Source organism: Brachionichthys hirsutus, unplaced genomic scaffold (assembly GCF_040956055.1).
Source record: "Brachionichthys hirsutus isolate HB-005 unplaced genomic scaffold, CSIRO-AGI_Bhir_v1 contig_796, whole genome shotgun sequence".
In the NCBI taxonomy this organism is placed as follows: domain Eukaryota; kingdom Metazoa; phylum Chordata; class Actinopteri; order Lophiiformes; family Brachionichthyidae; genus Brachionichthys; species Brachionichthys hirsutus.
Genome location: NW_027180331.1, coordinates 510987 through 526637, shown reverse-complemented (window position 1 = coordinate 526637; position 15651 = coordinate 510987). Strand labels below are relative to the sequence as shown.

General features: G+C 41.7%; 3 protein-coding genes across 3 annotated transcripts; 2 read left to right on the top strand and 1 right to left on the bottom strand.

The window, feature by feature from the left end:
- Window positions 1-855: 855 nt before the first annotated feature.
- On the top strand, window positions 856-6007 carry LOC137913006 (1-acyl-sn-glycerol-3-phosphate acyltransferase epsilon-like). Its single transcript, XM_068757139.1, has 8 exons — window positions 856-1074; window positions 1502-1571; window positions 1661-1776; window positions 1888-1977; window positions 2523-2613; window positions 3208-3369; window positions 5155-5278; window positions 5782-6007. The coding sequence occupies exons 1-8, from the start codon at window positions 856-858 to the stop codon at window positions 6005-6007; spliced, it is 1098 nt and encodes a 365-aa protein (XP_068613240.1).
- Window positions 6008-8782: 2775 nt separating this feature from the next.
- Window positions 8783-10514, bottom strand: LOC137912973 (glutathione S-transferase 3-like). Its single transcript, XM_068757102.1, has 6 exons — window positions 10335-10514; window positions 10211-10262; window positions 9903-10035; window positions 9683-9818; window positions 9456-9581; window positions 8783-8944 (listed from the first exon to the last, which is right to left on the bottom strand). The coding sequence occupies exons 1-6, from the start codon at window positions 10419-10421 to the stop codon at window positions 8813-8815; spliced, it is 666 nt and encodes a 221-aa protein (XP_068613203.1). The 5' UTR covers window positions 10422-10514; the 3' UTR covers window positions 8783-8812.
- Window positions 10515-11203: 689 nt separating this feature from the next.
- LOC137913001 (transmembrane protein 14A-like) lies at window positions 11204-12583 on the top strand. Its single transcript, XM_068757134.1, has 5 exons — window positions 11204-11265; window positions 11446-11545; window positions 11653-11754; window positions 11828-11915; window positions 12214-12583. The coding sequence occupies exons 2-5, from the start codon at window positions 11470-11472 to the stop codon at window positions 12254-12256; spliced, it is 309 nt and encodes a 102-aa protein (XP_068613235.1). The 5' UTR covers window positions 11204-11265; window positions 11446-11469; the 3' UTR covers window positions 12257-12583.
- Window positions 12584-15651: the final 3068 nt, after the last annotated feature.

Below are 15651 nucleotides of genomic sequence, written 5' to 3'. Positions count from 1 at the left end.
AACTGTGCTTATTTGTACACATGACAAAGCACACACCGTTTAGTGAGGAAGACCATAAAATGCAGTTAAAACATCAATAAAAAGTTGGAAAGTAAATATGTTTGTACTTTGACGATGTTGAAACAAAATAAAATAAGTTAACACGTTTTTGAGCTTGTTTGGAAGAACGTTCACGACGTCGCTTGAGCTAAAATGTTTAAACCTTACAACGCTGTTTTCATTCGGGACCTAGTGGTACGTACGCTGCGTTGTCACCTATTGGCTACTTCGTGTGACGTCACTGGACCAATGGGCTTTGTCGTTGTAACGTGGTGTCTTCACGTAGGGAGGCGTGACATTTGCTGGCACGAGCTAGTTAATGAGCAGCTAGCTGGGTAAAGATAAGAACGGAAGTTGCGTTTTAACAACCAGGTTGCTATTTAATTAGCTCTTTATTAGCTCGCCTACACGAGAGAAGTGTGTTTGGGGAGGGGGAGAAATATTTGGTAAAACTTGTTAAAATTGGCTAACGCTTTTTTTTAATACAGTGACGCTAAATGTAGGGAGTTCAGGTTGACGTTTTCTTCTGAAACGATAAGGATACTTACAATTATTTCTGTTGTAATACGGAGTCGGTCCGTAAAGCGCTAAATCGACTTTGCGAACTGACTTGCTCACAAGGCTAAAATTAGCTTTAGCCAGCTAGCTCCCTCATTCCTTCCTCGCTGCAGCTGTGCCTCTGTCTTATGCTCACCTGTCAGAGCAGGTGTGCTGTGACTCGGGTGCACCGGCTGTGCACTAAAGCAGGGCGTAGTGCTCGGGCCTCCTGGCCGCTTCAGGGATCCTCGCTGCTTTAGTGCAGCCCGGAGGGGGATCATGCTGCTGTCTCTGGTCGTGCACACCTACTCCCTGCGCTACTGGCTCCCGGCCACCATCATGCTGGGCACAGCCCCAGCCTACTTGCTGTCATGGGTGTTGTGGCGTTTGTTTTCATCTGTCTTACCAACAAGAGTGTATCACAAGCTGGACGACCAGTTGTACTGCATGTACCAGAGTATGATCCTCTTCTTCTTTGAAAACTACACAGGAATTGAAGTGAGTATGAGTATAATGCCTTTTGATCCCCGTAAACTGTACGTTCTCAATGTCTAAGATAAAATGGAGGTTGATGGGAGTGTAATAATATTGAATATCGAGGTTGAGATGATGACATCCGCATCCATGCGTATTTACAGTTTCTTGAACTAAATATAAAGTGACGCTCCACACAGGCTCACCGAGATCGTGCCTTTTTCACTGACTGTGACTTCTCTGATAAGCTACATGCAACTTCCTAAATAGGATTTAACCGTCCTTTTTATAAGTTTGATAAATTCTGAAATCGTTTGTCAAAGTGGGCCAAACTAGTCTGAACTGGATGTAAATATTTAACAAAAGTATCTTTGTCTCAATGTGGAATACGTTTTGCTTACTCGCAGAGCTTCTACTGTTTTGCTGAAATCTTTAGTTTCTTTAACCCTAGGTTGTTATATATGGAGATATACCAAAGAACAAAGAGAATGTGATCTACATGTCAAATCACCAATGTACAGGTAGAGCATGTTCTTAATCTATGTTCAGAGCGACTCCTGGTGTGCTGCACAGTGAACTTCTAACCTGTACCCAATCGCGTTCCTTGCAGTTGACTGGATCATTGCTGACGTGCTCGCCGTCAGGCAAGGCGCTCTGGGCCACGTCAGATACGTCCTCAAAGATGGACTGAAGTGGCTACCCCTATATGGGTGGTATTTTTCTCAGGTAATGCAACTCTGTGAGTATATGAATGTCATTTTGTGAATTGCAAATGTTCATTAAATTTGAATTTCCTTGTTGCGCAACTGTTTTCATCAGAATGTCTGTCTATTGTAGCATGGAGGAGTCTACGTGAAGCGAAGTGCGAAGTTTGATGAAAAGGGCATGAAGAAGAAACTCCTCTGTCAGACTCAGTCTGGAGCACCAGTAAGTATGTTTAAGCCGTGCTCTGAGTACGTAGGCTGCATTACGTTACGCACGTAGCCGACTATTGTTGTTTATTACTTGCATATTTACTTCATAATATAAGCATTTGTTCACGCTAAACCTCCCTCGAACGAACCTTTAGCAGCTACAATCACTGCCCATGTCTTTTCTTATTTAATAGAGCATTCATACAAAGGCACTCAGTTTATTACAAGACATCCGCATTAGTGAAATAATGGATATATGAATAAATGATAATTGAGCATTGGCTGCATTAAGGCTAGATTACTGTCTACTTTGAAAGGGCTTGTCTTGCATCCCTTTTTATTTCATTTAACGATGAGTGAGTATATGGAGTATTTCTCTTTTTGATGCAAGTTGTCTTGACAACCCAGAGGTACACTATGAAAACGCAGTGAAGTTCAGTACAGTATTTGTTTGTTGTTCCTGTGAATACAAGATTTTCATTTTTGGTGACAGCAGAAACGACCGCTACTGAAAACTTGTTCATTTGGCATTCCCCCCCCCCCCACCCCCCCTCACAGATGTACCTCGTCATCTTTCCTGAGGGGACGCGTTATAATCCAGAGCTCAAGAATGTTATCGCTAGCAGCCAGGCTTTTGCTTTGAAAGAAGGTAATGGCATGAGAGCAGATACATTTACTTCATCCTTGTTGTTAGTTTCAAAGTGACAATGGAAATATTCCTGTTGACACCGTCTCTATGTATGAAGGCCTTTCGAATTAATGCGTTTATCCCATTTTTTAAAGTATTAATACTTTGAGTCTAAATTCTGCTCTCACTGCAGATCACAATGTTATCTGCAAACATCATATTCCAAGGGGCTTCCTGTCTCACCTCATCTGTCAATCACCATGACAAACAAAAAGGGGCTCAGAGCTGATCCCTGGTGCATCCCACCTCTGCACTAATCTCCTACTGCAAATTTTACTGCTGTCGTAAAACTGTCAGAGGCCAGACTTCGATGGTTTGGACATGTCCAGAGGAGAGACGGGGACTATATCGGTAGAAGGATGCTGAGGATGGAACTGCCAGGGAACCGGGCAGTTCAAATCATATAGTGTTAATCTATTTATTTTTCAAGTGTTTGCGGTGCGTCAGGAGGCCCCAGTATTACAGCTTTAAACCGGTCTGCTTTTCTTTGGTGTCTTGGTTGGCATGTTCTCAGCCCATATTGTTGATGAAACCTAGAATTGGTCCGTTTTGCAGGACTGGCTGTTCTGAGGCACGCACTGACACCCAGAATGAAGGCCGCTCACGTCGCCATTCAGATCATGAAGGGCCATCTGAACGCCGTGTATGACATCACTGTGGCGTACGAGGGAACGCTGGATTCCTCCGGTCAAAGAACGCCTGCGCCGTCAATGCCGGGTAAGGAAGTGGGCGTCAGAGTTGGGTCAGATCCACTTAGAAGGGCAAGCCCAACTCTAGAAGAGTAGATTAATTCCACCGGGTAGAAGAAGGGCGGGGCCTGCCTTGTTTGATATTTGCAGTTGGATTCTATTCTGTCCCGTCATGACAACAGTCTGTTTACTGGTTTACACTTTGGATCCGCTGTTGGTGTGAGCGCCATCTCAGAACTTCTTGTTTTCCATTTCTGGAAAGCCGCGCACACTGTATTACCGTGCTTAGTAATTCGACCCAACCTCAGTAATTAACCACAGAGCAAACGTTACGTAACCGCGTGTTCCTCTTCATTTTGTGTTGTTTCACAAACACCGTTTGAATGTTAGAAAAACATCCCGTTTTATTCAGGAATAAACATCTATGCGTTTCTAGCTAACGCCAGAGGGAATAGACGAACATTCTTTTCATCACGCACTTCCTGGTCTCATGTGGTGAAGGTGACTTCTGTAAAAATCACAGGAACAACATGGAAGTGACGCGAGAGTCTAGACCGTTGCGTCATCTTCAAGAGGGTCCCTTTCTTGTTGTTATTGATGTTCTTAATCTCCTTTCTGACAGAAGTTCCTCTAAGCCTCAGATCACAACTTGTTAGCTAAGAAATGCACTTTGTTTACAGTTTGAGTCTATTGAGAAACATTTTGGAATATAATGTTGCTTTTGTCACAGGAAGTCATAATAGCACAGGAAAATAAAGGTTTGCTTTCTGATTTATTTAAATCTTGGCATTGAAACCGATAACCATGATCACCAATCAAACAATGGGGGGTTCCGGAATTTAGTATACAATATAATGGGAGTCAGCTTTCACGCTTTCTTAACAGGGTTTTGTTTGTTAGCTCTATGAGCAAGAACAGACTTCTGAAAAAGTGCAGAATTCACGATGGGGAGAGAAACTGAATGAACCACACGGTGATCTTTTTGCGTTTAAGTGATTCAGAAGTTGCCGTCTGTAGTCTGACTGGATTCCAGGCAGTTGCTAATTTGCCTGCGGATTAGAGTCTGAGACTAATCTGATTATGTAGAGTGGGTAAAGTAGCAGTCACAGACTGTTGGGCGCGTTACCCTGTGGCTGGAGAACTAACTAACATTTTCCAGTACTCGGGACACACTGGGAAGTTTGAAGATCACTGGTATTTAAATGTTTGAGTCATGAGACCACAGCGTCGGGTTCCTTTAGCAGGTAGTTTTGTGATGTTCTTCACGAGTGCTCAGAAACCTAAAGCCCTCCCTGCGTGAGAACCAAAGACGCGCTGAACTTTTAGGGACGACTCGGTTCGACGTCGCCCCCCCCCCCCCCCTGATCACCCCTCTTTCTCCACCAGAGGAGAAGCCTTTCACTGCTGAATTCGATCACGTTTCCTCTTTCGGCCTCAGAGGCAAGTTTCCTGATAATATTGCATGTTGTGGAAACAGGAAGTTGGAGGTCTCTGGGTTGCACGCGCAGCCTTGAGCGTTCACACTCTGAGACTGAAAACATTTACTTGTTGAAAATGTTTGTCCAGAGTGTTTATTGTCTCTCAATGTGTGGCACTCCAGGCGTCACCCTGGACCATTTCTGCTTTTAATCTGAACCTGGTCTGCTTCTTTGGCGTCTGTCAGAGTTTCTAAAAGCTGCTGCTCTCCTGAATCAAAGGGATTTGGCACCGCAGAAGCTCCGTGTAATTGTCACCTCGGGCTTGCTCTACGTGCCGTTTTGCTGAAAGGCTTTTCCTGTTTTTGTTTAGTCTCTTTATTTTTTGTTTTTGACAGAATTCCTGTGCAAAGAATGTCCTCGGGTCCACATACACTTCGACCGTGTGGACGTAAAGGAAATTCCTGCAGAGCCAATGTTCTTCCGCAGGTGGCTGCACGAGCGTTTTGAAATCAAGGACCGGTGAGTGTGTGGGTAGAACAATTAATCGTGTTCAAATTGCGTGCTAGCCGATCAGAATGCAAACGGAAGCGTTTCCTTTTTTGGTCCACATGTTGGAAAATGATCAAATGATCATGTACAGATATGAATGAATGATCCTCGTGGGTCCAGCGTTCAGACGCGCTGGAACTAAAACTAATCTAAAGCCAAATTAGCAAGATTTATTCCAAACATATTAGTTCCTGAAATGATTGCTGGATCAATCTGAAGCATGTTTAAAGGGATAGTTTAAGTTTTCAGGGAAAACAAAAACTCTGTTTGTAGCTTTTCAAATGTGATTTTATTTTTATTTTTTCCATGACTGAAAATGAAGATTTGTATCTTGGAAGCTATTTGTCACACACAACTTGATGCATCAATAAATCTGCTTTGATTTTGGAATTTGTGATGGAACTACCGTAATTAAAAATAATTCATCGTTCGAATGGGCTTAATTCCTAAGAGCGTTATCTGTCTTTTCAAAGGCTGCTGACAGAGTTCTACAAGTCGGACGCCCCAGACAAAATATGCAAGTTCCCAGGGGAGGGCCAGCCTTCTCCTTTGAGACTCTCCAAGACCCTCCCATCTGTAGTCGTCCTCGGGGGGCTGACGCTGCCGCTGCTCCTGACGGAGAGCGGCAGGAAGCTGTACGTGAGAACCTGGGTCTACGGGACGCTGCTGGGCTGGCTGTGGGTGAACGTTTTTCCTTAACGAACAGAGAAGGTTTCTAAGAACGTGATGCACAAGACACGGAGAGATGTCGCCGTTTCCTGTATGCAGAGCAGCGTCTGTTTGGAGGCTCAGCGATTCAGCCCAAACGTCTTTTCCACTGTTGGCCTTGAGCTTAAAGCTGAAGCGGAGAAATGTTGAGCTTTTTATGCTTCTTGTTCCCTCGCTATTTGCATTTGCAACCTAACACGTGAGAAAACACGATGAGTGGATTTTCTTGAGAATTATTGGATTCCTTAAATGTCCCTTGTCTCTACTATGAAATATTAATAGCTATTAACTCTTGAAATAACCCCCCCCTCCCCCCCCATCATATTTAGCCAAGTCTAGAATTTTGGCATGTTCATTTTCCCATCCAGCATTGGCCAACTTTAAAGATCTTATGTCATTTATAAAATAAAATAAAACCTCCAAACATTTAATATTTGTCAGCTCCTGTGTGTAACTGACACTCGGTAATGACAGATCATCAATACACTGATTGAATAGCATCAGTTGTAATGTCTGTTTGTGCCAAGTCCCTTATCCAGAGGATTTTGCACTTTGCTCATTCAGAGATTTGTTTTTGTTTTACACTTTACAATAAAAAACATGCATTCCTCTACAACTTCCCAGCCATGACACCAGCTGCATAATGTTTGTTGGATCACTTTCTTTAATACTGGAAATGAATGTAGCAGTTAGGAAATGATAATTATGCAAACATAAATACTTAAAATTTTCTACTCCCAGGATTTGATTATCCTGAGCTAGTTTTTTGTTTGTAAATGCTTTAGTGTGCGTCTCAGTCTTTGTCATCTACGATGTCGCAGAATGCAAGGAAATGTTCCGCAACGTGAAGTATTTCATCTGTTAAGGTGTCAGTCTTTGCCAAAACCTGGTGCATGTTCCACGTGTGTAATTTCAGCAAAACTTGCTTCAATGCCATACAAAGTAATTCCATGTCTATTTGTATTTTAGACTTAATTGCATTTTAAATACATTTATTTGATAATGGTTTGATTATTAATTGTTTACTTTAAATGCCAAGCAAAAAGCTAACAAAGCCATGTAAACAGTATATCACACGTTGGTGTGCTCTCAGCCGTTTGTGTTTTTACTACCACTGTATTGTGAAATGCACTGTATTTCCATTGTCGTCGTTTACTGTGCTGAAACTGTTGCGTTTTCCACAAGTCACTTTACATGCAGTATGTGCCGTCGTCTCCCTGTAGACTTAGAGTTCCATGTTTTCTTCATGCAAAGCTCGTAGTTTTTACACGCCGCGCCGATACCTCACTTGAATAATCCTTTCTTCTTAGGTGACCCTTGTCAGCAATTTTATAGAACTTTTTATGCTGACAGGAAACTGTGCAGACGGCACTTCAATGCCAACAGATTTTGTAAATGAGTGCCTTCTCTTTGGAGGAGCTCGTCCTCAGCCCTGCCACAGCGGGCCAGTGGCTTTCTCCAGCGGGTGGCGGCGTGGAGCATGTGGTCACGTTGTATACAGTTCATAGTGGCTTATTTTTGCTCTAAGAATGCATTGATTAAAAAAAAAAAATCAAAGATTATTACCAAATGATGAAACCTTTAATGTGTGCAAGTTCTGGATGTGGGTGAAAATAAAATGCTTTTCTTTGGTGACATTCTCTTGGTGTTCATTTTAACAAGAACAATCACTAAATGCTTCCACTTTGTTAAAGCCATGTTGACTGGTCTAAATGTTCATATCTAAAGTGCTATTCTTTTTAATGGAAACAAATTAAAAATCTAGATGCTGTAATTTTCTAATGAATCATTTTTATGTTCAACTAAACTTTTGAAGCGAGTCCTTCGGGATGAGAAGTTTTGAGCTGAAAGAGAATCATGGTCAGATTTTCTGTCACCTCTGAAACCGTGTAGCATAATAAGCTGTTTATTTATAGTACTAGAGTTTTATGATAAGTGGGGCAACACAAGCTAAGCAGTCCTATGTTTAAATAATACTAGAATAATAATAGGAAGGTCTTACAGCGACATCTAGAGACTTGATGGGTGTATTACCTCGTTTTTATCCTGGCTAAGATTTCCGTTTACAGACATTTTGCACATTTCCAGATATTGGGATCCTGCGATTGTGAGTCCGGCTGCCAAGTTAGACATTCGATTTGACTCGTGGTTGTAGAAGGATTATTTAAATCAGAGGCAACAGCTTTGGTGGACTGTGTCTGCAGCCGTCATCAAAAGGATGACCACAAAGTGTTTGTGGAACAAGCAATGAGTCAAGAATCTTGAGATGATTTTGAACCCTGACTTTCTGATTTCCTTCCTTTTTCCTCACAGCTGGTTGCTGCTGTTTCAGATGGTGAAGGAAACACCATTCCCAGCTGGCACACTCAAATGTTCACTGGTAGAGTGAAGGGCATCCACATGGCGGTGCTCTGGGAGCAGGTTTTGACGTTCATTGCCTTGCTCAAGGGTACCTCGGCAGTGCAGGCCGGGTGCCCAAACTAAGTCTTTGTGGACTGAGCTATTGCCAGCCTTATTATGCTTTTAATACAAGCCAAGCTAATTAATTATACCTTCAAAGTGTTCAAAATGTGTTCGAGGGATAAAGAAGACAAAGCAAACAGCAACATTCCTCAAGCATAACATCTTTGCATATCTAATTCGACTTTCACATTAAAACACAAAATGGGCATGCCAGTTTCTTTCATCCATTTATTTTTGGCAACTACTTTTCCTGTGGAGGGTCTCGGGGGGGGGGGGGGGGGGGGGGGACTACGTTCAATGCCAGCATGACAAATGAACCAGATCCGGCCTGAATCATGGTTGTTTCATTTGGAACACCTCCATGACGGTCTTCACGTACGCTTGGTCTGGCTGAGGCTTTCTCTTGCTGCCTGGGAGGAGGAACCTACTCAAGGCAGGAATCTGACTCATCCTGCCCTGGAAAGACTGGAAGAAACACATCAAGTCTTCTTTAAACAGAGAATTACGTTTTTTGTGGCATTCAACTTTAAACATACTGCAATTTCAAAATCATTGTCGAGGCGGAGGTTATGGAATCGCTGGCGTTTGTCCATCCGCCTGTTGGCAAGATAATTCAAAAGGTTCTGGACGGATCGAGATGAGATTTTGAGGAAATGTTACCCGGAACTGATGACTAAATTTTGGTGACGATGCAGAAGAGATCCTGGATTGTGGATCAGTTTGAAATGTTCGGTAACATTGCAGTCAATGGAGATTCAAAATGTGTATCTTGGTTTATTGACTGATGTTTATGGAATTTGACACAGTCATGTAGGATGGGGCTCTCTACCTCACCACCAAATTTCATCTGGATCGGATCCATAATGACATTAGGAGGTGTGGACTGCCGAGCCTGTAATTCCGGCTCTTGTGAGCGAGTCAAACGTCATCGTGATAAACTCCACTCAAATCCAGTTTGTCACTTTAACACATTTACCTTTACATTGGGAAAGTCTCGAAGAATTCCAGGGAATCTCTCCTCCAGCATCAGGGTGCATTCAAGTAACTGCACATCAGCACAGCTTACTTTACCCCTTACAAGATATATGAGCCCAGACAGAACCTGCGAAGTTTGTCAAAGATCATGGATCATTTTACCGTTTGTTAAACCATTTCAATAATTTTAAACGCATTTGTAATATGCACAGCAAAAAAGAGCAATACCTTTTCAAACACTGGAAGGTAGCGCTCTTTAGCTTTACTTTCAATGTTATCCAGCTTTTCCTTTGGATCTGGAATGAAGGGCAGCATCATCATCATTTCCATGAGATCAATCAGTCCCTCTGAGTACATGTTAATCCTGAGGAAAAGCTTCACTTTATTACGGAACACTCAAACAGGAAAAGCCCCCAACATGTCAGAAGACAAAGAAAAAGAGCCGTACATGACACGCTCCTTAATATCTTTTCCATGAAGATTGTACTTCTCTGCGATGTAATTCAAGATTGCCTTTGTCTGAATAAGCTTCATGCCATCGATCTCCACCATGGGAACTTGTTGAAACATGAGAGCTCCGTCTGCAGAGGAAACACAGCGGACAGCACCCCCACTGGTAAAAGATTAACGTAACTGGCAAGACCTTTGCCCCGCGGATTATATTATAATCTGTGTGGTTAGAAGATTCTGGACAAAGAAATGGCTAAAAACCAAAGTGCAAATTAAAAACATGACATGGAATTAGAGACAACTCACCACTCAGGAGTTTTTCATACTGCTCACGAGTCGTTAGATAAATCTCATCGAACTGTGAACAGATCGAGAGAAAATGTTGCAGGTTTGGTTCATAAAGGACAGGAAAGCTTCAGAGTCCACTCACCTCGACTTCTGCAACTGTTAAAAGCCAGCGGATTGACTCCATCTTCCCTCTCCCGTTAAAGTAGTACAGCACAACTTTTCCAGCCATGGTTTTGGTGGGGTTTTTTTTTTATGTTGAATCCTGAATAAAAATGAGAAGATATCACATATGACTAATTTTGCACCACTTACGGCTCTGTGAGGAAATCAAGGGGAAGAAGGAATTCAAACAGAAGTTGGAGCGTTTATATAACAGTGACGCCATGGGGGAAAAAAACTGGTGATTGTGATTGGTTGGTTTTGGCCAATAGAAACATGGTTCATTCATAAATTATTTATTTGTGGTAATTAGTGGAATAACTTAGAACTCCAAGACAGTGTTCTTAAGGATACCAATTATACTTGTTCATGTTTTATATTTACAATTAAAATGCATAATATAGCAAAAATATATTAGCTGAGATATTATACATTCTAGAGATGTTCTCAATAATAATACTAAAAAAAAAAAAAGACAGTGTTTTGTTTTCAAATGGAAAGCTTTGTCGCAGTTTTTCTAATTTTTTTAACGGTTGCATTTCAACCATTGTGATGTAAATAATGTAATATTATTAAGTAATGATTGAGCGGCCTGTAATGTGAATGTCCTTTATCGAGAGTTTGGAACATATTAACCCTTAAACGTTAATGTTAAATGCGAAATTAAAGGGCTTTTTTTGGGAACTGCTGTCTAACAATATTGTATATATATATATATATCACTACATAAAAACTGGTACAAAACTAAAATTATTTTGTCTGAAAACAAAATACATAAATAAATGTTTTAATCGCGAATCAAACTGCGCATGCGCAGTAGGGTTTGTGACCGGAAGAGCTTGCTTGCATTCGCCTGGCGATAGTGATCGTTGCTCATGTTTTAGAGTGCTGCCGCTCATCTGATTGAAATAAAGGTATGTAATACAACAAGGTGAATAAAAGGGCAATAAACATCGATTTAAAATTCAGCCAGAGCTTCACCTTTCGTAAATAGTCATCGTGAATCCGCGTTTACGTGTATCTGCTCGCCCTCGCCATCACAAAGCCAAGCAGCCTCGGAGATAAACTGCTGCGTCTCTTCTTAAACTTTATAGCCAGCAGACGCGACTCCTGCCGGGATGGCGGCGGACTGGATCGGGTTCTGCTACGCAGCAGCCATTGCCCTCGGAGGATTTATGGGATACAAGAGAAAAGGTCAAAGATCAATCTACCCATTAATTATTGTCTGACAGCTAAACCACAGACAATAATAATTTCTGAAATCATTAATTATCATCATATTTTTCTGTGTTTTATTTTAGGCAGTGTCATGTCCCTGATGGCTGGTTTAGTCTTTGGGATGTTATCTGCTTACGGTGCATACAACATCTCCAACGACACAAAGGACATCAAAGTGTCATTATGTGAGTCTGGCTTAGATCTTTATGCCTAAAATGGCCCTTTCAGTGTCATCTCATGGTGTTTTCTGGCTTCCAGTGGCCTCAGGAGTCCTCGCTGTGGTGATGGGAATGAGGTACAAGAAATCTGGAAAGCTGATGCCTGCTGGCGTGATGTCTGGTCTAAGGTGAGAGCCGGTCTTACTCAACATGCAGAATAACATGCGGATCATATGAGCAGAGTCGGGGTGGAATAACTCTGACTCCTCATGGAAGGAACTGGTTCTTAACCCTCTCACAGTGAGCCGCAGCGGGTTAAGAACCAGTTCCTTGCGTGCTGCTGCTCCATTGTCGCATTGTCTGCATCTTATAGTGGTTTTTATTCACAGAGTGTTTTCACTTTCGAAGGATTATTTAATGACAAATATTTTCATGTGAAACAAGAATAAAGCACTTACAAAACAATTTTCCTTCTTTTTCTTACAGCCTGTTGATGGTATTTCGGCTGTTATTGCTCGTCATTGTGTGACTACAGCGCCGACCAGATGAAGGGCCTCTTCTCGATGAATCATTCCCGGTTATCACACTGAATCGTGGGATTTGTGATACCGTTCTCGTGACCACAAAACCAAAAGCTACATTGATTTAAGATTATCTTGTAATTCAGGATTGTGAATGCTGCGGTTGTAACAGTTTTACATCACGTTTTACATCAAGCTGGTTTCTGTCAGAAGGCTGAAATATTTTAATGATTGAAAAATAAGTGTACGGAAATGAAATGTGTGTTCTTCAGTACTGGAATGTCTTTAAGTAATACAGTTTATATATTTGTGATTACACACACACACAGCCAAACAAAATAAATGAATTTCATTCTTAATCTAATGTTTTTATTTTAATGCAAAAAGAGGAGTGGCCAAGATTGGTCATAGAAATAAGTGGGACAGACATTTCTCGAGTAAAAGATAAACCAGCTTTCACATTTTAACAAGCGATGATTACAGACCACGTATAAAGTTCTCTCATCACTGGATGAAATAACCAGATCTTTCATGGACTTCATTTTAATTTAACACATCCAGAAGGAACCAGCTCAGACCTGCAACATGGCAGCGGTTATTTCGTTAGAAGCACCTCCTTGGCGGTCATCACAAAGGCATGGTCTTCCTGAAGCTTTCTCTTGCTGCCTGGCTCTGAACTTTTTGATCTTGATCATCATGTCCTAGAATTTCTGGGGGGCGGGACACAATCATTCATAGAACTTTCATTGTTTGCTGTAAACAGTGTTTATGACATAGTACTACAACTAAAAATATTTTTTACCCAATTTGAGGAAACTAATTTGATTGAACTAAATGTATGTAATACAACAAGGTGAATAAAAGAGTAATACATATCGATTTGAAATATCAGAACTTGGACTGAATACGCGTTTACATTTATTTCTCTGTTGTGATCGGAATGAGGTACTGGAAAGCTGATGCCTGCTGGTATTATGTCTGGTCTAAGGTGAGGTCCAGTCTTACTCAACATGCAGAATAACATGACGGATCATATGAGCAGTCAGGGTGGAATAACACTGACTGGTTCTGTAATTTTAAATGTAAAAATTGGTTCTGCATTCATATGTAGGTATTTATTTGGGTTTCGGGAACACTGGACTGGACTGATTTTTGTGACACTGAAAACATTTTTTAGAGAAATGGCTTTGTCACACTAATCACTCCTTTCTTAAACTAACCCACCCTTATTGAAAAGTGCAAATAATAGGTAGAAAAGCTAACAAAATTCCAGAACAAGGGTTTACTTTGACAGGATAGCGTCAGCATGTTAGAGGCAGGCATTCCACAATCGGGCGACAACTCAAGATTGTGATATCTACTTGCTACACCTTAGAGACGGTTTAGGGCAGGCCATGAAGCCTGTAAACGTGCACAACTAAACACACAATAAAACCATTGAAACTTGAAGGACTTGAATCTGAGAGGACGTTCCTGCCGGAAGGACACCGTTTATGTACTTGTGTACGAAACCAGTTTCTGGAATAGAATGTCATCACAATTCTGTACTCGCCTGCTTTAATCCTCTTCATGAAATATACATGGAAAACAGTAACACCTTTTCAAACACTGGAAGGTAGCTCTCTTTAGCTTTACTTTGAATGTTTTCCAGCTCTTGTTTTGGGTCTGGAAGGAAGGCCTGCATCATGATAAATAGCTTGAGATTCATCAGTCCCTCTGAGTACATGTTGATCCTGAGGAAAAGCTTCACTTTATTATGTAACATTCAAACAGCTAAAGCTCCCAACATGTCAGAAAAGAAGAGGCATACATGACACGCTCCTTAGTATCTTTTCCATTACTTCTCTGTGACGTAATTCAAGATTGCCTTTGTCTGAATAAGCTTCATGCCATCGGTCTCCACCATGGGAACTTGTTGAAACATGAGAGCCCCGCCTGCAGATGGCCTAAAAATAAAGCAAAAAAACCCCCCAGGAAATTCAAGTTGGCAGTTTTCTACACAAGGATATTTTACACAACAGATTTCCTACTTGGATTCAGTTTTGAGGTTGAAAAAATAATAGCTCAACAAAAGGCAAAACCAAAAAACCTAACCAAATGTCAAATGTAAAAAATGTTTTCAAAAACACCTTTTTGAAAACAACTCAGCACTCACCAGTTTCTTATACGCCTCATTAATTGTTAGGAAAAACCTTGAAATACTGTGAAACAAACGTCTGATGATGATGATGATGAATATATTTATTAGATAGAATGTTAGAGTACAATACAACAGTCAAACATCCTGTCTAAGAGGAGCATTTCAAACATCGAAAACCAAACTGCAAATTAAATAGACCAGAAACAACTTCACCACTCACAAGATTTTTTATACTGGTCGTTAGATTAGATTAAAAACACACAAAAGATTGGGAGAAAAATCATTAAGAAATATCATAAATATCAGTCACATATGACAACATTTACCAGCAATGGATTTGACTTATTTTACGTATCTGCACATGAGAATGCAAAAAAAAAGAGAATGCAATAATGCAGAATGCAGTGGGTACATTGTGGGTACATTGTGGGTACCTTGTGGGTACATTGTGGGTACATTGTGGTACATTGTGGGTACATTTTACACACTGACGTCTTTATAAATCAGCGATAGAAGATGAAACACGATAAAGCTAAACATCTGAAGACTCTGATTGGCTGTGGCCCGCATCTCATTAACATATTGCCGCTACGCATGATGGGAAATATCCTTACCACCAGCGCGATCCTTCACACAGCGAGCGTGAAGCAGCAACGCGGTTTATATTCGTGATCTCCACCGACGAACGCTTATAGCTGCTCATAACGCGGAACGCGGAACGCGGACGCTCCGCACCGTGACACGGAGCCACCCTGCGCGCCGCCGCTTTATAACGCCGCGTGGCTCCTCCTTGCTTTCGGATGTGAGGGCGATCTGGCTGCGGCATCTGTCACCCCATTGATCGCTAGGGTTGATTCGGCTGATCTGGCTGGCTAGGCGGGTGTCCCCTCCCTCCCTCACCGCTCCATGTGTGTCCCTCCCGAAGCTCAGCGCTCGGTGGAAGAGGCCGACGTCCACCCCGGCGCGGCGGACGACCATCACCGGTACCAGTAGCTGCGCTCCCTGCTAGAACCTCCAAACAAGCTCAAGGCCCATTTGTAGGAGACGTAGGGAAGTTAAGCTCCAAGCGTCAGGCACATCCAAGTGCGGCACTGCACGTGGCAGTCTGCCTTCCTTTTATGGAATTTAGGAATTCATTTAATTTATACTGAAACACAGTAGAGTAATATGGTGCAAAAACAAATAAAAAAAACTTAAACACGAGGCTATCGTTATATCCTATTATAATATACATCCTATATATAATATACAGGATATCGCAGG